Source organism: Onychostruthus taczanowskii, unplaced genomic scaffold (genome assembly GCF_017590055.1).
Source record: "Onychostruthus taczanowskii isolate IOZ18803 unplaced genomic scaffold, ASM1759005v1 scaffold127, whole genome shotgun sequence".
Classification (NCBI taxonomy): domain Eukaryota; kingdom Metazoa; phylum Chordata; class Aves; order Passeriformes; family Passeridae; genus Onychostruthus; species Onychostruthus taczanowskii.
In genome coordinates, this window is record NW_024498429.1 from 188,681 (window position 1) to 210,861 (window position 22,181).

The following is a 22,181-nucleotide window of genomic DNA, read 5'->3' on the forward strand; positions in this document are numbered from 1 at the left end:
TTTTTTTTTTTTTTTTCCTTAGGGAATAACTAAAAGCTACAGAGGCCATAAAGGATGTAGCTCATTTTATGGGCTTCACTATTGGTGCTCTAAAACAATTTTTTTTTTTTCCAGAAAAACTTTTTTTTTTCAAAAATCAGCATGTAAACAAGAAGCCACTTCAGCCTCACAGGCCACGTTGCTGTGATTTCCTCACTGCTGTCTCGCTCACCAGCCGCCAGGAGTGGGCTGAGGAGGCCTCCTCCTCTGCGCTTCCACACTGAGGGTACACCACAAAACACAGCTTCTGCCCCCAGCACGTCAGGGACTCTGCAGGGAGCAAATCACCAGGGTTAGTGGGTGCTTAATGGGGTCTTCTAAACAAAAATGTGATGCTGGAGCCATGTGGGAAGGAGCTGCGCAGCCCTGCTGCCCCCTGAGTGCCCCCTCCAACCCTTCTCCCTCCAGCTCAGTCAGCAAAGTGTTCCTGAAGCTGGGCAAATGAAGGTGGCACAGCTTTAGGGTCACCTTTCCCCAGCCCTTCACAGGACTGCCAGTGCTGCCCTTGGCAGGCTGATGGGATGGGATCCGTGGGATGGGGTGATGGCATGGCATGGCATGGCATGGCATGGCATGGCTGCCCTCCTGGCACTGTGCCAGCCCAGCTGCAGTGACCACTGGCCATGGGGAGCTGCTGGCAGTGGAGCCAAGTGCAGCTGAGAGAAGCCCTCCAGTGAGAGCAGAGGGCTGCAGTGTCCTGTTTGAAAGTCCTCACCTTGGAGCAAAGTGATTAAAAACCAAGCACAGCCAAAACACAGAAGACTATTTGCAGTTTCAATTTTATATGAGGGGTAATGTAAGTCTTTGTAAGAAACGTTTGAGATAGTTCATCGTGTCACACAGGGCTTGGTGCACAGTGCTGGTGGCACAGTGGAAGAAGGCAGGGCAAAGGTCACACAAACTCCTGAGTCCCTTGGTGACTGCTCATTTAGTCCCTGTGTGTATAAAGTGACACCCCGTGTATTTGCTGTGAGCAAGACAAGTGCATGGGCATGAGAGGAGGTAAATGTACCCAGAGCATGCAAAATGCTGCCCAAAGCAAAGCAGTGCCTGGCCACTCTGTGCCCAGGGGCTGCCCATGGCTGAGTGGTGGCCAGCATCCTAAGGGCAGTTTCCTGGCTGTTTTGGTGCCAGCATGGCAGAATTTAAGCAGGGAGGGCAGGGAGGCAGATAGTGCTGGCTTACCTATTAGCCTATTTACACACTTTGGTTTATTTCTCCAGTAGACTCCAAGGAAAAACACTGGCACTCCAGTTAAAATGATAATGAGTCCAACCCCACAGACGATGGGCTCGGAGTACAAGCTGAAGACCAGCAGAAATGCCCAGAACGCCAGGTAGGTGATGGGGATGAGGAGGTTCACCTACCAGGAGAGAGCAGAGCAGGACTGTGCAGAGCAGCAGCAGTGGCTGTGTTTTGGGGGGCTGCAGGCAGGGCAGGCTCCAGGCCCCCCCAGGCTGTGTCCCCCTCCCTCCACCACTGTTCTTTCTGCCCATCCCAACAAGTTCACAAGAGACCTGCCTGGGACATGGTCTGGGAGGTGTCCCCATCCCACCCTTTGCATGACTATTACAACCAAGAAATGTAGCTGTAACAGTGTCACCTTGATAGGTCTGAAGATTTTGGGTTTCTTCCATCGTAAAACAATCAGGCCTATGATGGTCACTCCATAGCAGAGGTAGTTAATGAATGACACGTAGTTGATTAGCGTGTATGTGTCTCCAACCAGCATGATGATGAGTGTGGCCAGACACTGCAAAGAGAGGAGCACAGCCTTCTTCAGCCATTACTGGAAAAGGTAGCTTAAAAACAACAAAACCAAGCAAAAATCCCATTAAAGCATTAAAAATCCCTTTGTTTGTGGCACCTGCTGAGTGTGTGCTGCTTTCTGGGGCTCTGTTCCTTATCCCAGGGCTGTGCCACCAGGGCTGGGGCTAAATGGGTATTTGGGGTGATTTGGGGCATGCTGAAGCCAGAGGCTAAGAGGGTCTGTTTAAAAATACCCTGGGGTGCTGGCACAGGTGTCTCTGCTGCCCATGAGTAGGCAGGCAGGGCTGGGAAGGCTGGCAAACCTTCCTCTCCACCTTTTCTGTGAAGTGTTTTAAAAGCTGTTGAACCTTGTGGTGAGGACTCCAGGTGAAAAGGTTTCTTAGACTTTACATGTTGTGTTTCAGGCACGGTGTTGTTGCAGGTGCTCTCTATATTATAAAGAATTAGAGGTTTGCCCTTTCTCTTGCTGGCTCATGGCACAGCTGACCAGCATCATCAATCTTATGAGCATTACTAATGTTTGGAAACTGGCAGATGGATGGTGGACATTTCCATGCTTTTGCTTGCTTTTTTGAATTCTATGTCTGCCCAATGCTGATAGGGAATTGATTTTCACCTTTTTTGCTTTTATATTCTCTCTATATTCTGTACACATACATTTGTAGTGCTGTTGCCTATTATAGTATTCATAGCTAGCTTTTTACCTACTCTATTAGACAGAAAGGCAAAATAAATTCCCCAGTGGCTCCAAGCTGGGGGTCCAAGTTTAGATTTTCTGGGAAGCCAAGGTTAAAACCAACTCTCCGAGACACATTTTCATTAACAAAGTTTAGGTCCTATCTAACTGAGGGGGGGATTCAGAAAGGATTTAACTGAGGGGGGATTGCCTCATCATTTATGCTCTAATTGGGGTTTCTAATTTGCTAAACATATAGAAATGGTACGCACTTGATGTTACGTGTGCATCTTTGTCGCTTTCCGCCGAGCGAGCTGTGCTCCTGAGGATCCTTGTAAAGGTAACTCCTTTTTAGCACCTGTGTCTAGCTTGTGATTTTGGGACCAGCAAAAAGGCACCGATAGTGCAAAGCCAGGAGAGCTGACTTGGGGGCCAGGGCACTGCTCCTCGAGCCCCCCACCCACTCTTGGCTACCACAGGGGCTGAGCACTCACCTGCACAAAATACCAGCCCCGTGAACACTGGGGCCCAGTGCCTGAGGGAAACTAAATATCCAAATCCTTCCAGAGAATGCTCAAGGTTTGGTTTGTGTTAATCCAGGCTCCCTTTGTGCTTCTGTCCCTCTTTTCTTAATTAGCTGTTTCGATAGTAAATTCCTCCCAGGAGGGAAGGGTTCTGCGCCTCCAGCAAAGGAACTGAGCACCACCACAGCCACACACCCTGTTGGTCCCTCTGTTCCCCTGTTCAAAGCCTTGCAGGCTTGGCAGGGGGATTTCAACACCTTGAACTGTCTGGCCACAAAATGGATTTAAAATTGGGCACCACCTCGGATCTGACTGTCACATAACACGGTCTCTGCTCTCCCCTGCAGCGTGTCACCGTGTCACACGTGTACACACACGTTGAATTGTTGAATTGAATCACACTTAGCTGAATCTTCCACTGAATCGCTCCCCACCATCCTGCAAAAAAACTGCAGTCCAAATGTTTACATTTAGCTTGGCCCCTGGGTTTTTGGGAGTAAAATAGTAAATCAGTAAAAATAAAGGTCTCACTGGTAGTGTTGAAATAGCCATTCTTGATGTACAAAAAACCTGCTCTCCATGCAGAGAGCTAGATACGATTCCATGGAAGAGACAAGGAACCTGATGTATTAATTAGGTTTGCCTAAATTGTGGCCCTGTTTGCTGTTGTAGCTGCTTACACTACACTATTTGTATCTTTCTATTTGTTAAGAAATAACTATTTCCTAGCAGCATTTGATGTGCACTGAGCTGCATTAAAACACCTTCAAATGATGAATTAATGTGCCCTGCTGGTTCTGTGATTTGCACTGTGGTTCAAGGGGGGTGGCATGGCATGGATCAGCCAGCTCCACAGGCAGCCTGGTCTTGTTGGGGCTGCTCCACAGAGAAACAGCCCCTGACACTCAGCTGTTGTTTCAGCTGATGTATTTTTAAGGACAAAGGAGTTCTGCCCCTGTAGAACACAGGATCCCATCCCATGATGGCTGCCCAGGGCAGTTGACCCCAAACCTTCAAGGGGCAATACACAAGATGTTTGTGATGGGGCACTCAGCCCCAGGAATGCCATAAAACTCAACAAAATGCATATTTTGTCATAAAGGCAGAATGAGCTTTTATGGTGGGAAAAAAGCTTATTTGGTGAAATTTTGTATGTCTGTATTGTGCCAGTATTGCTGTTAGAGCCAGGAGACATGTAAACATGCATCTTTCTAGTGCATCTGGGGTCAAACCCTCGTGGTTTTGATATCAGTGGCAAAGCTGCTGTTGGCAGCCGTGGATGCAGCCAAGATTTCAAGCAAATGCCCTTTGGGAAATTCCTTTGCTTGGGCCCTGTGGCCATGGACAGCAGCAGCACTAATCATTTTCCTCTTTAGCGTCTTCTATGCCACTATAAAACCTTCAGAAATTCCAGCTGCACTATCAATAAAAGCAAACAAAGCTCTTTGTTTCAAAGAATAACTTCCGTAAGTCATCAGTTTTGTGGAAATTTCCACTGTCTAAAAAAGTGAGAGGAATCTTTTTTCCCATGGGAGCACAGCAGGAACTGGACCCCCAGCACTCCTCACAGCTGGTCCCTTGGTGTCTGGGCTTTGCAGGTGACCTCTTGTCTGCCTGGTGTGCCATTCAGCAGATTCCCTACTGTAATCATTGTCCCTACTTCATTTTTTGGCCTGTGGAAAGAAATACCTGTGGCCCCCAGTGCCTGGTTACCCCTCACAAGGTGTCTTGGTTGTTGAAAATAATTTTTGGAGCGCTTTGTCCTTTTCCTGGGACCCCCCATATCTCTGGCTTTGGTGGCAGGACCTAAAGCTGCCTTGCTGGAGTGGGATCAGTGACCACGGGGGTTTCCACATGCTGGTGGGAGGCATGTGGAACTAAGGAACTTGTCTTTTCTTAAATGAATTATCTCTGTTTCAAAAGCCAGTCCCTGTCTCTTGCTGCAGGACAAGAATTAATGAGCTTACACTGCAACTCAGGTTATGAGGGAAACCCTTCAGGTGCCGAGGGGACTGGGAGGAGGAGGAGTTATTTCTGAGGCTGAAGGCTCTGGGGCAGATGGAGCTGCTCAGCTGTCACCTACCAGCTGCCATTCAGGGTGACCCACAGATTCGGGGGTAAAGCCACCTCTCAAGGGGTTTTCCAGCTCACCTCTCACGGGTTTGGTGTTTCTAAGAGCAGGCTGCATGGTGACAGAGCAGGGATAGTAACTTACACAGAGGAGAAGGGCAGGGATGGGTGTGCAGTTCTTGACGTGGATCATGGCCAGCAAACTTGGCAAGTGGCCTTCCCGAGCACCAGAGAAACACAGCCTGGAAATAAGAAGGGTAACGATGAATCACTGGGTGTGCGACAGCCTCTCCAGTCCCTAGTCACACAGCACCTCTTATCTCAACCACCTGCTCTGGTCTTCTCATGGAAAGAGCTGGGCTGCAGAGACAGCAGCTGTGTCCCCTGGGGAAAGGTATTTAAACTAAACCCTGCAGGGCACAAGGCCTTTAACAGCTAATGTCACCTGGGAACAGACCTGCTGAGATGCCAAAATACCTCCAAGGATTATCTGCTGGCCGGGGCTGTCTCTTTACCCAGTGAGGGGTGAATGCTCTGAAGGTTGTGTGGGTATTTACAGAGCCAAGAGGGGTTTGGATAAGGTTTAACATGCCTTAGTTTTTCACTTTTTAGTGTATAGCCTGTTACATATGCACTCCAATTTGTTGCATTTCATCATACCCATGAAAGGGTTGGGATAAATAGTTTTCCCAAGGTACTTCAGCTGTTTTCTCAAAAAACTTTGTAACTTCTAAATTAAATTAAGACAGGTCAGTTATTATAAAGAGACTTTATTGATTACAATCTTACACACTTTACAGATTCTGGCCCAAATATCAGCAGTATGCATGCAAAGCATCTCTTGCCTGAAAGGTGATTTTCCAGCATTAAAATGCCTGTAACTGAGTACAGCACCAGGCCCTAAAACTCCTCCTTGAGCAAAGCACAGTTTAGCTGTGAGCTACTGGAACTTTATTGACATAAAATTACTTTGGTTCCATGCTAAAGCTGTGTTTGGCTCTTACTGTGAATTATTCCACATCTGCAAACACTTTCAATAACTCATGAGGGTTAATTTGCAAGAAATTTCATGATTCAATATTACATTTGCTGATTTGAAACAGAATAATTCATAACTGATTGTATCCAACACACCCAACAACAAACTCATCTTCTACAACATCCAAAATGTCTAGCTAGCATTTCTCTAGCAAATGCAATTAAAACAGCCCCTCCCCAAATTAGATAATGTTCATAAAATTGTACTCCATCTAACCTTGATGAGGTAAAAAGGTATCCATTTATTCCTCCAAATGTAGATAGGGCCACTGAGACTGGCATAACCCAGGAAAAATAGCCCAGTAACTTTTCACCAAATGTCTAAAGCAACAGAAGGCAGAGAAACTGAAACACACTGCAAAGCAGAGCACTGAAATCAAAGTGTGTTTGACACATCCAGGGAATGGTTTTACTTACTACCGCCACAGCGTTGGAGGACAAGAGCTCTTGGGGAGACATGGCAGTGAAATATGCAATGTTGGTGAACGTGTACACAAATGTCACCAATGGGATGGATATGAATATGGCACGAGGCAGGTTCCTAATAAAAGAATTAGGAGGGTAGATAAGAAATTACAGTCATGCACAGCGAGACCACGACGACTGTGTGGGGCCCGGGGCGGCACGCAGCTGGGTGGGTTCCTTGCTGTTTTCCAAGGGAAGTAGAGCTTCCCCCAGCTCTCTGAGCCACTGCAGCTCAGGGAAGGCTACAATGGAATGCTGTGTCTGCAGGGAGCTCCAGGGGACAGAGACCAGGATCTCCCTTGGGGCTCTTGACTGGGACTGGGACAGAGTGGAACTGAAAAATGGAACACCCAAAAGCCCTGGGGACAGGCACCCCGGTGGAACAAGATGTCTTGCTTTGCTTTACCTTCACCTGCTCTGAAAAGGAAGGGATCCTGCTGTTCAGCTGCTGCCCTGGCCCATTGTGTACCCTAAACCTGGTCAGGTCATCCAGCTTACAGCAGCACAGACGCACTTGATCTCCAGCCCAGAGACCTTCCTAGAGGGACACACCTGAGCTGTTCTGTATCTAACAGAATGCATTTTTCTCTCTGTGTCAGATTTGGGAATAAAGTCTTTAGAAAGCATGTTTAACCTCGTGAATTTGAATAGATTTAGTAAAAGTAGGAAGTGGTTTTGTTTGTCCAATTATTTTTAATACTTTAATATCTCCACTAAGGCTGCAACAATAATTTTTTTTAAAAAAGGCCATTTGCTCCATTCTCTCTTTATTTCTCAACTAAGGCCATATTTACCTTATTTAAATAATAACTTTTTTATTATTCAGCTTTGAAATCATGGTGGCCCATTAAAATATTGTTGTTTAATAATTACCACACTTTCTTTATTCCTGCCAAATCCCTGGACACACATTTTGCCACTCACTGGTGTGCAGAGATGCTCATAAGGCTGCAGCTTTAATTCCTTCCCATCCAAGCTGTAACAGCTTACATTTCTTCTTGTTTAATTGCTGTGTGCACTGGATGCCCAGAAGTAACTAATGCTCCAAGAGCTGCTCCTGACATTTGCCATTCCACTTTATTAACTCAGAAATGTTGAAACATTTGAGCTTTGCTGAACTAAAATTCCCTTTCCCTCCAGCCTTCTCGGCCTGCTTGTGATAAATCCTTTGCAAGCCCTTCCCACAGCCAGGATCAGCAGTGACCCAGGGTAGCTGCCTTGGCAGGAGGGGCACAGAGTGCCACTATCACTGCACAGCTAATCATCCCTTTCGGGTGTCTGTGGGAAGCTTTGGGTGAAAAAGCAAAGCAACTTCCAGGATAATTCAACTTTTTTAAGACAAAGAAGATTCTTGCTGCAGATACTTGTGTGGCACCTCATCCATGGTTAATTTTCTGCTGTGGAAGGTTGAATACGATTGAATAGTGACATAAAGATACTGCCTTGTCTGTGGGCTGCTTTCATTCAGTTCATACCTCATTCCAGTGTTTCTGTAATGTGCCTGCTATCTGTTCTGAACAAAACTCACTCTCCTTTAGGAAGACCAGTCCCACAGACATGGAATGCCATTGCAGCCTCTTATGAAATGAGCAATGCTACCAGACAGCTCCAAAGTCTCAGCACTCCAGGGAGAGCATCAAGAAGTGGATACTTGCCTGCGGGGATCAACCAGCTCCTCTGTGACATAGTTCAAGAAGTTCCAGCCACTGAATGCAAAGGACCCTTGAAGAAAAGCTAATGCTAAATGTCCCACAGATGGAGTCATCCAAAATCTGAATGCATTGCTTGGTGTCAGCTCTTTGTAGTTTCCTGCATAGAGAGTGCAAGCCAGATGTTAGGCCACGCCTTCCTACCTCGCAGACTTTAAAACAGGTAAGAGTTTGCTTTTTACTCTTTATTAGAACTGAGACTTCATGCTGTTCATGCCACCATGGGCTGACACAGCAGTTGCAGTGCTTTCTGCAGGACAGTGTCCTGGTCAGGCAGCTCAGGCTCTCCTGGCACCTCCACCACATCTGTGCCACAGCAACTCATGAGACCCTTTGGCAACCTGCACTGGCTGAGGGTGGATCCTTGGCAGTGCAAATTCCTACCTGCCCTTAACACCGTTCTCTTTTACAAGAGTTTGGTGTTGTTTAGTAGATATCCTTGAAAATAAAATGTCTATGGGCCTGAAAGATTTGTCAAGACTGCAGGACTAGCACCACTAGGAAAACAAGTGCTCTCTGTAAATGTCACATTCCTTTGTCCTTTATGTGACTCATGATATACATGATAAAAATATTATAAGTCTTCTGTAAAAAATATTATAAGTCTTTTGTACTTTTGGCTTTCCAATGACTGGTGAATCAGTGAGATGTTTTTCACCTATGTTTAATCTTATAAGTGACTTTTTGAAGAAAATTGGACTAGTGCCTGAAATGAAGCAGATATCTTCCTGCCCTAGGCAAAGCATTGCTTATTCATTTTACATCCAGAGCACTTCAAATTCAAGGAATGCACAACAGATTAAAAATGTTAAGCAACTCTTCCAAAACATTGTGAGCTGCTCTCCTTTATTCTGTCAAAACCTACAAGGTGGGCTGGAAAGGGACTTTTTTAAGGGGATACAGCTGATTTCTCCCTTGTGTCATACTTCCCCAGCTGTGTCAGTGTGCAATCCCACAGCTTGGCAAAGCCCAGCACACCTTCAGGTCACTTTGTAAGGAGGAAACATTGCAGTAAGTGGAAAAAATCAAGTCTATCAACAGGACCATACCAATGTTAGAGCTGTCTCACAGAGTACCTTTAAAGATCTGTATGAAGCCCACAATAATGATTAGGGTCAGGGCTAAGAGTTTTCCTGCTGTAAATATATCCTGGATGCGCGTCGCCCACCGCACGCTGGAGCTGTTCACCCACGTCAGGAGGACTGCAGAGCAAAAGACTGGATTCAGTGAGATGAAATTATGTTTATTTAAGAACATACTGTCAAAATAGTGACAAACACACTCATGCTCCTGCAGGGAGCTCTAGTGTGCCAGTAACGAGGATGAGGAGGAGCATTGCCTTTCCCAAGCTGCAGGGCACCCTGGCAGCCATCAGCTGCCAGAGGGGCTCTCTGGTGCTGCCAGAGGGGCTCTCCCCAGCTTAGTAACTGTGCCTGAGCAGTGCCCAGTGTGCCAGGATCATTGCCTCCTCACAGGAACACTGAAAGTCTCCTGCCCTGCAGCTTCTGCCAGCTCCAGCAGTGGCTGATGCAGAGCTGGCTGCACGCTGCCTGCTGCACACTCACCTGTGTGATTGTGAGAGAAGATGGGAAGGGCTCAAAGGGTGGTGGTCACCTGTGCCAGGTGCCCATGGTTGTGCAGCACTGCCCCATCCCACAGGCTCACCTGGCACCACTTTCCCTGGACCCACAGGGGTTTGGGTGCCTTTGTGCCTCCCTCCAGGCACTGCACTTGCTGCAGGCACGTGGAAAGGGACAGAATGTCCCAGTCATGGTGTCTCTCCTGGGAGCTCCCCACTGCCCTTTGGAGCTGGGCCCCTGACCCAGCCTGGCTGCAGTAGCCCCCCCAATGGTCCCTTGCAAAAGCAGGGCAAGATTTGTGTGTGTGTGCAAGAAGCAAATACTTACGTAAACACACCATGGAGAGGATCCTGGAGGCATTGTAAGGGGGAATACAGTTAGGGAAGACAGGCTGCAGGACATAGTTTGAGAAGGTCAGTGCAATGACAGCCAGGCTAGTTGGGTACATGATAAGCACTGCGCTCCACAGCAGCAGAAACCTGGAAAGACAAGGAAAGCACAAGAGAGCAGTGCTGGTGCTGTGCTGGAGGAGCTCACACACACCCAGCTGTGCACAAGGTGTCAGGGCTGAGCACCTCCATCCTGCTCACACACACCAGTGTGACTCTTCTCAGCCCTTCTCCCATGTTCTCAGCACAATCTGTGTTTTAAATGAAGCATTGTAAAGCAAAGCATGGTTTAGGAATGTGTGGAAGAGCAAGGATTATGACCAGCAGGCACGTTTTGGTTTAGCTCTGTCTCTAGAAAGGAGCTCTGCTGCTCCTGGGCTGACATGTCACCACACCAGACAGTAGTCCCAACACTGAGGGCACCTCTGAAGGGTTTTGGCTGCAGCCATAGGCAGCAGCTGTACTTTTGGGGCTGCTACCAGCTCCCTGCTGGTCACTGGGGGGGTTTCTTGTCACCACTGGTGTTGGTTCTGTGACCCAGGCCAGGGCAGATGTGCTGCAGCACTTTGTGATGGATCACACAGCTGGGCTGGCTGCCTGCCTCCAGCTGTGGCTTAAGGGGATTGCACCCAACAAGGTATTGTGCAAATATAAAGTGCAAGATATTTTGGTTTTTCATTCTGTGAAAAGGGAAAAAAAAAGTTAAAAAGGCAGCAGTGGATGAGGTTAGTATTTAAAAATATTTGAAGTATTATTATTTCTATAGTGAGAAGTAGTCATTGCAAGAAAGTGAAGATTTTCTTGCATGTATATGCACACACATATACATGTATATGTATATGAAGTTTTTCTTGCCATGTATATGCACACACAGTCACACACAGTGACTTGTTCATACACATGCACAAATATAATGTACAGGGATTCATGATGCAAATGAGGATTTGAAATGATACTTCCAAATATGACAGTACAATTTCTACATCACATGGGTAGCTCTTTAGGGGCTGCACCCAGCCAGTGTGCTCCCTGCTTCCAGCCCTGAAATCTGGCACAGCTGAGGGAGCCTCTCTCTGTGCCATCAGGAGGGAGTGCTGCTTGCTGCCTGCTCCTCAGCTGAGGTGGAAAATGTCTCTCAGTCCCATCCTTCACTTTGCCTTCTTGTTCCTGAGAAGGATGGGGCAATTAATTAGCTACCACAGTTAATTTGGTAACCAGACCAATGTAAGAGCTGGGTACCTTCCCAGCTGCCACTGTAATTTTTTACAATAAACTCAGTAGTTTTCAAATTTCTCTTTATTTTGTTGTGTGAATCGGTTTTTGGTTTTTTACCTCCCTCAATTTCTAATGTTCTTCCTTTTGGTTCAGAGCAGTTTTCTCCAGTGATTTCTTTGTGCTATTTGGTGTTGTTGATGATGTACCCAGCTTGGGACAGCTTTGCAGGTCCTGCTTGCTGAGTTAACTCAGCTGGTCCACACTGAAGAATAAACAGGACCCAAAGACTACAATAACAATTTGCTGAATATGATTAGGGTACTGGTGGTGCTGCCTGGGGTCAAGCTCTTTTGTGTGGCTGTTGACTGGCAGGGCCTTTGCAGAGGCTACCAATTTTTCCCTGTCATGTTTATCTTCACCCATACAAATTTTACACAGATTTTTAGCCTATATATGTAACCTGAGGATTGTGTAGAACATTGAGTGAGGAGAATGACTCTGAAAATACTATTTCAGGCAAAATTGGCCCTGGTTTCTATGCTGTAATATGGAGCGTGGTGTAGCCGGTATTGGGAAGAACATGGTTTAGAAGGGAATGGATTAATGACAGTCATGGAATTGAAATGCAGGATTGATTACACAAATTAAAGCAAATGCATAATTTTAGCAGAGGGGGGATAAAGTTGCACTGTCAAATGTGAAACTCAAAAGAGAGATGGCAGCAAAACAAGAAGGAAGCTTTGCCTAAGGTGTAGGCCCACTTTTATGGTGTTTCTACAGGTAAGTTTTAATCAAAACCTATTTCTGGGGAAAAGGTCTCCATGCTGGTCACTGAGATCACACTCACATCCCCAAACAAGCAGCTGTGGGGGCCGGGGGCAGCGCTGGCACGTGCCATGTGCTCACAGTGTTGCCAGGGCAGCACGAGGACCTGGAGCTGGCTGGGAATGGCTTTCCTGGGGAAAATGGCTCGTGGGGAGATGATGTGGGAGATGACACAGCATGGCACACCTGGAATGACTTGGTTCTGCAGAGGGAAAGTGACAGAATTATTGCGCTGAGGGCTGAGCTACAGCTGAATGTAAAGAAAAAAGAAGATGCAGCCCTTTGGTTAGTGTTGCTTGGGTTTGGTTGGTTTTGGTTGTTTGTGTGGGTGTTTTTTTCTGAACACTGGAGTTTGCATGAGAAATCTGAGCTCCTGCTCGTGCTGGTGGTGAAGGAGCTGGTGAAAGACCCCTGTGCCTGCATTTTAGCCGCTGGCTGGATGGCCTCTGCTGTGTTTGGTTGTTGAGCCTGATCCAAAATTCAGTGAAGCTAATGGCCCACAGTCCCATCAGTGTGTCTAAGAGTGAGATCCTGTCCACTCAGAGCCCATCCCCCTGCCTTAGAAACAGCCCAGAGTGAGTGGTGCCAGCAGCTGCTCCTGGGGAGCTGTGGCATTCATGTGGAGTGCCACTCACCCCTGGACCAAAACTGAATTTTTTTGTAGATACCTCTGCATAGTAATTCCCTCGCCTGTGGAAAGAAATAAACAACGTGGTTTCATCTGGGCCCTAAATAGTCTAGTGGACTTGGTGAAATTGGTTCTCAAATATCTATTTGGGATGTGCTATATTCCCCCGAGGATCTAGAATTAGATACGTTATGGATTCAAAGCAGCCTGTGAAAATACAAAATTCCAGTGTACCCTACCTGTGCATCATTAGCAAAAGAAAAGGGCTTGAAACAGGTGCTAAAGTACAACTCACCTCAGTACAGTTCAGGAAAAACTGAGCTGGTTTAAGCTGGAGCCAGTTTGAACACTATTAATGCCATCCTATATTGCTGAAAGACTTACAGCCTTTGGAAAATTCAAAATTTTGCAATAAGGAGAAAGAACCATAAAAGTGTATTTGAAGCATATTATACTTGCAGTTTAGAGTGACATTTATCAAAGCTTTGGCTGCAAACTCTCCACTGACTGATTTTGGGAAGGACACGTGCAGTCAGCAGGCTCTGCTGGTGAAGCAGCTGTGTTAGCTGCAGCATCACTGCTGAGCTTTCAGGAGTTGTATTGATCAGAAACTCACTGGAGGGTTTTCCATGAAGCTGAATTTATTCATTGTCTTCTGCAAGAATACCTGTTCAGGCCTTTATTTATCATTTGGGGTAATGTTCTTTTTAGTCAAACAGACTTGCAGGCCCACGTGCACGAAAGGAGAGCTGTGCTCAGAGGGTTCCTGCAGCACAGGCTGTGGGCATTCCCTGCAGTTTGTGCTCACACACAAATGCTATTTAAAACCACAATGATTCCTAAACAGAGAGGAAAGCAGGAGTCTTTCTCTGGTAACACTGGAACCCTTCCTCACCTCTTCCTTCTCCCTTGGCCAGAGGAGCTAGGCAATGTCTCTGCTCAGGGCTGTCCCCAGCCAAGGTTTGCCATCACCATCACTTTCCAGCAATGTTTCATGCTATCCTTGAGCCAGCCAGGGCTGCTGCTCTGCAGCCACAGCTCCTGCCAGCTCAGGAGATGGCCCTGTCCTGCCTCTGCTATTGCATTCTCCTCCTTACATCACACCTAGCCGAGTGTGTGATGAACTTTCTCAATAAAAAGTTATTCATCCAGCTGTCAGTACTGCCAGACACAGAAGCTGGGGCATGTAGTACTCCAGTGGCTGTCAAAATAAAATAGCATTTCTTTGTGCCTTGTATCTATGAAGGAACACCTGCATAGATATATAAAAAAATAATAAATGGGAGGATTTCGGGAGACAGGGACAAGGAAACAGAAGTGGAGTTGCTGTGGTCTGGGTGGGTACACCATGTGCTCTTACAACAAACACCTTTTTATGAATAGACCAAAACATCCAGTTGGTCACTGGGAAAGTCAGGTGCACGGGAAAGGCAGGGGCACCAAAGCTTTGTGTGCTGAGTTTGATGTGCTCAGCTGCAGAAGGATTAAATCAAAAGAGAGCAGCAGAGGTTTTTATCCCAGGCAGGCACAGTGCAGGCCCCTGGGAGCTCAGACTGCCTGTGACCTGCCAGTGCTGGATGGGCACTCCCCAGGTGGGAAGCTGCAGGTGCTGCAGCTCCCCAAAGATGCAGCCTTCAGGTAGTGGCTCAGCAAAGGGCAGCAGGGCACAACCTCAGCTTGGCTTTACTGGAAAATATGACCCAAATTCCCCTTTTATGCCAAAACCTGCCTGATGGCTTTTGTCTAATGCAACCCTTTGTCATAGTAGTGGAACTATTTAGTTTCTTGAGAGAAGATCTCACATCTCTACACAGGAAGGATGGGAACACTACTTTCCTTCAGGTGACAGGTTATGCATTTTTGATATTGCTTGTGACACCATGTAAGTGCTGCCCAAGCAGAATTTCCTGCCTTGGGAGGTGAGACTGTCCCCAGGCACATGCTGGGGAGTGATCAATCAGCTGGTGTGTGGTTTGTTACAGCAGCTGCACAGCTTGGTGTTTGCAGGCATCAGGGAAATTCTCTGAATGTGGCAGAGGGAGCTGAGGAACAATTTAAATTAATTTTAATTAAATTACATTTAATTTTAGTTGCGCTTGATTTCTAAGTAGTTTCATTTTCCCCTCTAGAAAGCATAATTCTTTTGGTTTTGTGGACCTCTCATGTCACTGGCCTCCTTCACAGTGATGTTTCAGGGATGGGACTTGTGGCAGTTTGTGGGGTTCTGTGCTCTCTGCCCCCTGTCCCAGCTTGCAGACACTGCTCCTGTCAGCAGGCAGTAGGAAGCTGCTGCCTGTCCACTGCAGTGCCCTGGAGAGCAGGAGCTCTGCTGTGCAGCTCCTGCCCCCAGGAGGGAACAAACCTGAGTGGAGCTGAGATTTGGTTAGCCAAGCCAATGCCGTTGTTGCCTCCATCTGCTCTGTGATCTCAGTGTAATGTTCTGTGCAAAGCAGGACAGCAATCAGAGATTCCATCCACTAAAGAAACACAGACTTCATGAACCAGCAGAAGGCGATGGCTGAAGCTTGACAAGCATCAGAAATGCACCCTGTGAGCAGGCATGTCTGCAGTGCTGGCTGTGCCCTGTGCCTGTGTGACATGAGCTGAGGCAGGCGTGAGAGGACAGCCTTTGGCACAGGGTGACAGACTGCCTGTGTTATGCCTGTTCTGATTTGTCCTTGCTCAGCAGCCAGCAAAACTTTTAAAAGCTCATTTTCCATCTCACATGAGAAGGAATTCTCTGGTTTGGTGGGGTTTTTTTCCTTACTCTTTCTCTATTTTCTGTACTGGTGCTTATTTATCTTAACTAAACCACCAGCATGTGGTATGGCCTCTCCACTCACAATGAGAGAGCTGCTCAGAACATTCTGGTGCTTCTCTAGTAGTCTGTGAGTACAGGCTGACAGCTTAATTTATTGTGTGGAATACATCAAAAAGTGTACACCCAAATAAAACAGATAACCTCCTCTCACTTGTCCCTTCCTCACCTGGCCACACTACTCCATCAGTACTATTTTCAAAGAGAAATCCTTCCCTGAGTTAGCATTCCTCCCTCGCTGTATTTACAGCTCTTGGTTATTCTGGACAGCAAGTCAAGCAGCTTTGCTTTATTTGTGGGGAGCAGCTCCAGCCTGGCCTGGGATGGGGGAAGCTCTTCAGCACCAGGCACTGACCATTCATGGCTTGCACACGGGAAGATCGTTGGACACAGCATCACCCTCTTCTGCCATGGACTTTGAGGCAGTGAGGGAAGTGAAAGATCTGTCACCTTCTCTTGAAAAACAGCACTGGGAGGCCTGTGTAGGGACAATTTGGTATTTCTAACAGAGAACAGAAAGATTGATTTTGCTGAAGCATTTTTATTGACAAATGTTGTCTCTTCCAAGTCCGATGGCTTTCCCGCGCACCAAACACACGATAGAAACGTGCTTTCAAATGAGTTCATAGAGATAGGGTACTTACCCAGCTAACCCACCAAAAATCTCTGTGACATAGGAATAATCCCCTCCCGACTTGGGGATGGTGACCCCCAGCTCAGCGTAGCACAGCGAGCCCAGGGCAGCCACACCTCCACCGAGCACCCAGATGATGAGAGCCAGGCCCACCGAGCCCGCGTGCTCCAGGACTCCCTTCGGGGAAATAAAGATCCCAGAGCCTATGATGTTACCTGCAAAGGACAACACGTCAGCAGTCAGGGCAAAGAAAGGCAATAGCTGGCTTTTATTTATTCCAAACAAGGTAAACAAGCCCAGAGCCCCCGCTCAAATGCAAAACTCAGCCGTGCCACCCCCGTGCTCCCCTTTCAGATTTTGTATGACTGCACTGCTTCTGGTTATGCCCTGGCAGAAGTGTTGCCATTGACCAGCAATCAAAGATGGTAAGTGTGTGCCCAGCTCTGCTGCTGAGGATCCGTGAGTTTTCTGGCATCAACTTCCTCAGCTTGCATAACTCTCACCTGCCATGCCCAAGGTGTTAGAAGTGACTTTGTACTGAAGACTTTTCATCCACTCCTAAGAGGAATTTGAACAAGTTAAGGCCCCTTTCCAGGGAGTTTGGGAGGTGAAAATAGAAAAGAGTAGCATTATCTGTAACAATGGGCCCAGAAGGTGTGCTTGCCACCAAGGATGGATTTAAGATTGTGCTTGAAAAAGTAATCTCAAAGTCTGAAATAGTAAAAATCCATAAAGCATTTTGTACTTGCAATACCTGTGCTGCTTAGTGATTGGCCATGAAATTTTAAGTTATAATGTGGCATGGCTAAAATATTGGACAATATGAGACAGTTGAGATGATGTGAGCTGAAGCAGTGCTGGGTATAGAGAAGGAGTGCTGGAAACCACCAGGTGCTCTTTTTTTGTGTGGGGCCAGCATGTGTTACATGATGGGTGAGCAGCTGGCTCAGGGGTTGGGCACAGAGGGTGGCATGGCTGGGGTGGCATCAGACTGGGGCTGTCACCAGGGGGGCTCTGCAGGGCTCCACCCTCAGCCCTGTGCTCAGCACCACACTGATGGTGTGGACCCAGGACTCCAAGGAGCCCTCAGGAAATTTGCTGATGGCACTGAATCAGGAGGGCTGCTGACTCCTTTGAGGGCAGAGGGGCCCTGCAGAGAGACCCAGCCAAGGGGAGAGAAGGGCGGTCCCAGCCACGGCGAGCTCAGCTCAGGCAAGGGCTGGGTTCTGCCCTGGCACGGGGCAGCCCCGGCTGTGGGGGCACTGGGGAGGAGAGGCTGCAGAGCAGCTGCAGGAGGGACCTGGGGCTCCTGGCAGCGGCAGCTGGAGCCGAGCCAGCGGCGGCCTGGCAGCCAGCAGGGACATCCCTGTCCTGGGGCAGCAGGCCCAGCCCTGCCGGGCCGGGGGGATTGTTCTGCTCTGGGCTGGGCTGGGGCGGCCTCGCCTTCAGTGCCGGGGCACTTTGGGCTCAGAGCATGAGAAAGACACGAAGCCATCGGAGAGGGCCCAGAGGAGGCCCTGGGCATGGGGAAGGGTCTGCAGGGGAAGACTTTTGAGTCTGGTACTGCTGGGTGCCACAGTTTAACAGTTGTACTCGTGCTATGGTGGTGTTCGAAGGTGCCAGGATGAGGAAGAGATGAGAATCTTGACTCATGTTTCAGAAGGCTGATTTGTTATATTTATTATCTTATTATTATTTATAATATTATATTAAAATGCTATATTAAAACTATACTAAAAAGAATAGAGAGAAATGGATCCATCAGAAGGCTAGAAAGAACAGGAGAGGAATGATAACAAAAGCTGGTGACTCTCCGAGAGTCCGAGCCAGCTGACTGTGACTGGCCATTAATTAGAAACAACCAACGTGCACCAATCACAGCTGCACCTGTTGCATTCCACAGCAGCAGAGAGTTATTGTTTACATTTCTTTCCTGAGGCTCCTCAGGAGAAAATCCTGGCAAAAGGATTTTTCAGAAAATATCATGGCTACACTCATGCATGTGAAGTGATAAAAGCCCCTTACAAATGATCTGCTACCTGCCAGCATACATACCTGTCTACCCACATTTTCCACAGATCAACGTGCCTGAAAACACTGCACTGCTGGGAGGAGCTGCTGGTATTCTGGGGAGCACGCTGAAGTTCAGACATAGTGTTTTTTACCAAGACAGACCTGTAGGTTTCCCTTGCCTCCTTGGGATGGAATCATATTCCTTTCTGGCCACTCCAGTACTGAACAAATGCCCAAAGACAGGATAACCCCTAAATGGGTCCACTGGCTCCTTTCATGCCATCTCCTCCTGCTCTTGTTCACTTCAGCTCAGGTTTGCTGCTATTTTTGGCAGCAAAGAGCAGATGCAAATGCTCACCCTTCAGCAGGTTCTCAGCTTCCACCCCTATCCCTTGAGTCACCTTTCCATGTTGTCCATACACGAGGAAAGGATGCAATCCAAACACAGCCTGGCATCCCTCAGACTGGTAATGGACAAGAAATCCAGCGTTACAGGGTCTGCAGAGCTGTGCTGGTGCTGCTGGCAGGGGCTGAGCCGGGCTCTCTGTACCCACTCAGCTGCGGTGGGGATGGACAGACCTGCAGCAGGGTGGGGATGGACAGACAAACACCATGGGAAGCAGAGAGACCTGGCCATGCTGTGATGAACCCAGGGAAGAGAGCTGGCTCCTGGTGAGGTGCAGCTGCAGGGAGAGGGTTATGGTAAGACTGCCAAAGCAGTCCTCCTCATCTGCAACTCTGAGCTGGAAACAGCCAGGACTTTCTTTCTTTAAGGAGAATACATTCTGGGTGTAACTATCTGCAGGAGCAGGACAAGGACCAGACAGATTGTATGGATAGTTCTTTTATATAAACATTCTACTAATTTTTTTTGTAAATTAAGTAGTGAATCATATTTTTAAAAAATGTAATATCCTTCATGATTGAATAAAGAATAAGGCAAAATTACCTTCCAAAGTCATTATGGATTTTGTATTACTTTGCACTCACAACATGTGCAAAAGCCATATCAGTAGGAGTGGAAGTGCTACACCCCTTCTGATAGCAAAATGTTCTCATGAAAATCTGCCATGAATGTGGAAAATGTGCCCAAAAAGTACCTTCACTTCACTTGGTGAAGGACATGTTTAAAAATAGGTGTGGTGGAGATACTGAAATGCTCCAGAAATTAAGATGTCAGAAACTGCCTGATGAGAAGTAGTTTTCAGGAGGTCTTGGTCAGCAAGAACTGGAAGGAATTTGGTGAGCAGCTTTAAGGGTGAGAAAATGCAATATGCACTCTTTCCCAGCATGGTATTGTGTCATCTCTTGCTTCTTGGTGTTTGTTGCCTTTTTTCCTCCTTTTCACAACAATATGGAATACCATGACAACCTCAGCTTTTGTTTAAAAATTATGTTACCAACCCTTATGAGTCAGAAGGCAAGCAAAATATCCTGAAATATATATATATCACTTCTGAGATCTTATCCAGTGTCACGATTATTTTTTTTTTTTTGGGACAATGTTGAGAGCAGCTTCCACATCCTAGAAAAATAGGAAATGGGGGAGGGGAATACAAAAGAAAAAAAAAAGGAAAATGCCTGTGTCTTTTTATCTCTCCAGTCAAGTAACATATCCAGCAGTGCTGGTAGTAAAACATTAGCAGAATGTTTGCATGGAAGAACCATCCAGAAATCTGTCTGCTCCTTGTCCTGCTCCTGCAGATAATTGCACCCAGAAATTATTCCCCTCAGACAAAGAAAGTTCTGGCAGTTTCCAGCTCAGACAGAGCTGCAGATGAGGAGCCCAGCCTGTCCTGTGTGAGCTGCATGCTCAGCCAAGCAGCCCAACTTGTGGGTTCTGGCTGGGGTGAACCCAAACCAGCTGCTGCCACACGGCTGTGAGGTGGGTCCAGCCTCTGCCATCAGCCATGCTCCATCTCTGACTCACTGGAAGTGGGTCCCACACCTGGTTTTCTGTAAACAGAATGCCAAATCCCTTCCTCCTTTCAAATCTCCAGCTGTTTCTCTAATTATGTTTAGGATCTTTTGTGACCTGGCCCTGTAGTGGGTTTCCCACACCAGTCACACACATGCAGAGTGTAGTTTTGCTCTGAGGTCAGCACCTCATGTAGAGCTAAACCATTTGGGAACTGCGGTAATGATGTGAAAATTGGGACATTTGGCTTATTGTAAAATCCAGTGTTTTTGCCTTCAGCTTTTGAACTATGAGAGTGCATTTGGGGTCAGATATGGGGTTTTGATATCTTTTAATATAACTGTGAGAACTGAAACTCATTTCTTAAACAAAAGCTGAATTCTCACCAAGACTGCAAGACTTCAAGAACTGCACCTTGAAGGAAAACAGTATCCCTGTGCTTGTGAGAAAATAAAGGAACTTGGCAATACTTGGTATATTCACTTAGTATGCAAAATCCTTAGGGCATCTTTTATTTATCTGCAGTCCACAATACACACAGACTATGAAAACAGTGGACCTTGCAGCCTGTTGAAAGTATCCATCAGTTCTGTAAGAATGGATTTATTATATGTAGAGACCATATTTGGTCTTGCTTGGATAAAACCAAATAATTTCCTGTATAGCTAGCAAAGAAAAATATCACTCATGCCTTTTTATTGCATGCACATTTCTTTAAAGATCTGTTGTACATCTGAAATTCTGAGTGGATCAGTAATTTGTCTAAGCAGCTCTTTCCCCTTCCAAGTGAAGTATTGACGACAAAGAAATTCTGTGCCTTTTTATTTTGTTCTGGCCACAGTGAGGTAATTCAGTTTGTGCCTAGTTGTTCAGTGAGGGATTATAGCAGGCTGAGCATGGTTCATGAGCGTGAATCCTGCCAGACTGCTGCAGGAGTCACTCACATTCCCTGGAGTGCTGCTGGCTGTCCTCAGGGGATGGCGCTGCACACTCAGGGTGGTCACACAGCCCCCAGTGCAGGTGCTCAGGTGGGGAGGTGATGCCCAAAGGCAGCGCTGGGTTAGCAGACGCAGTGCCAGGGTGTCCTGCTGCCCTCGGCGCTGTGGTGCAGGTCCACCCCATGTTTACTGAATCACTAGAGGAACCAGTAAGACAGCTCAATCACAGTGTGAGCATCACCAGACATTCTATCCCCAGCTGCAGAGTGGGTGTTTGATTGCTGCAGCTGTGACAGATGGTCTGAGTGTGTGTCTGGGTGTATTTACTGTGAAGGGCAATCTGGCACCCGTTACTCGGTGTCAATGTGTGCAAGCTGTAGAAAATGGGATTCTTTTTTTCTTTTAAAGTAAATGTTGTGGCCAACCTGATTTCAGGTACAGCTCTCTCTTGATATATTGGTATACTGTATCCTCAACAGGCAGTTTTCACTGGGAATAGAATAATAATCAAAAACTTCTCCCATTCTCTCAGGACTCCCACATCTAGGTAGACATTGCCCAGGCCAACAGGATGACAGTCTGTGTCATTGCTTAAAAAAGTTCTCTTATCAACAAATGCTGAAGCTTTGCATCCTGCCTAGGAATTATAAATAAATATATCTTTTTTCAGTAGAAAATATTGTAAAGAATTGAGAATCCTGTTTGGCAACAGCAACAAAGAAGCTTAATCAAAAGGAATTGTGCTTTGCACACTGTTTAAATCCAAATTAAATATGAGGTGGATTATGTCAATAATGGTGACGATGTAACTCATCATGATATTTATTTATGTATGTATTTAGCAGAAATCTGATAAATGAAGCAGCTTCTGGTGCAGCTAATTGCCAGTTAATTGGCTCCCAGGAGTTAAACACTCCCCGCTGAGGATGTTA

At 46.9% G+C, this 22,181-nt stretch overlaps 1 protein-coding gene across 1 annotated transcript; it reads right to left on the reverse strand.

Annotated features, from left to right (window-relative positions):
- Positions 1 to 166: 166 nt before the first annotated feature.
- SLC7A10 (solute carrier family 7 member 10) lies at positions 167 to 16,478 on the reverse strand. The gene is made up of 10 exons (XM_041396266.1): positions 16,391 to 16,478; positions 10,199 to 10,350; positions 9,368 to 9,493; positions 8,238 to 8,391; positions 6,535 to 6,658; positions 6,335 to 6,438; positions 5,225 to 5,321; positions 1,643 to 1,792; positions 1,225 to 1,402; positions 167 to 309 (listed from the first exon to the last, which is right to left on the reverse strand). The coding sequence occupies exons 2-10, from the start codon at positions 10,317 to 10,319 to the stop codon at positions 167 to 169; spliced, it is 1,197 nt and encodes a 398-aa protein (XP_041252200.1). The 5' UTR covers positions 10,320 to 10,350; positions 16,391 to 16,478.
- Between the last annotated feature and the right edge of the window lie 5,703 nt (positions 16,479 to 22,181).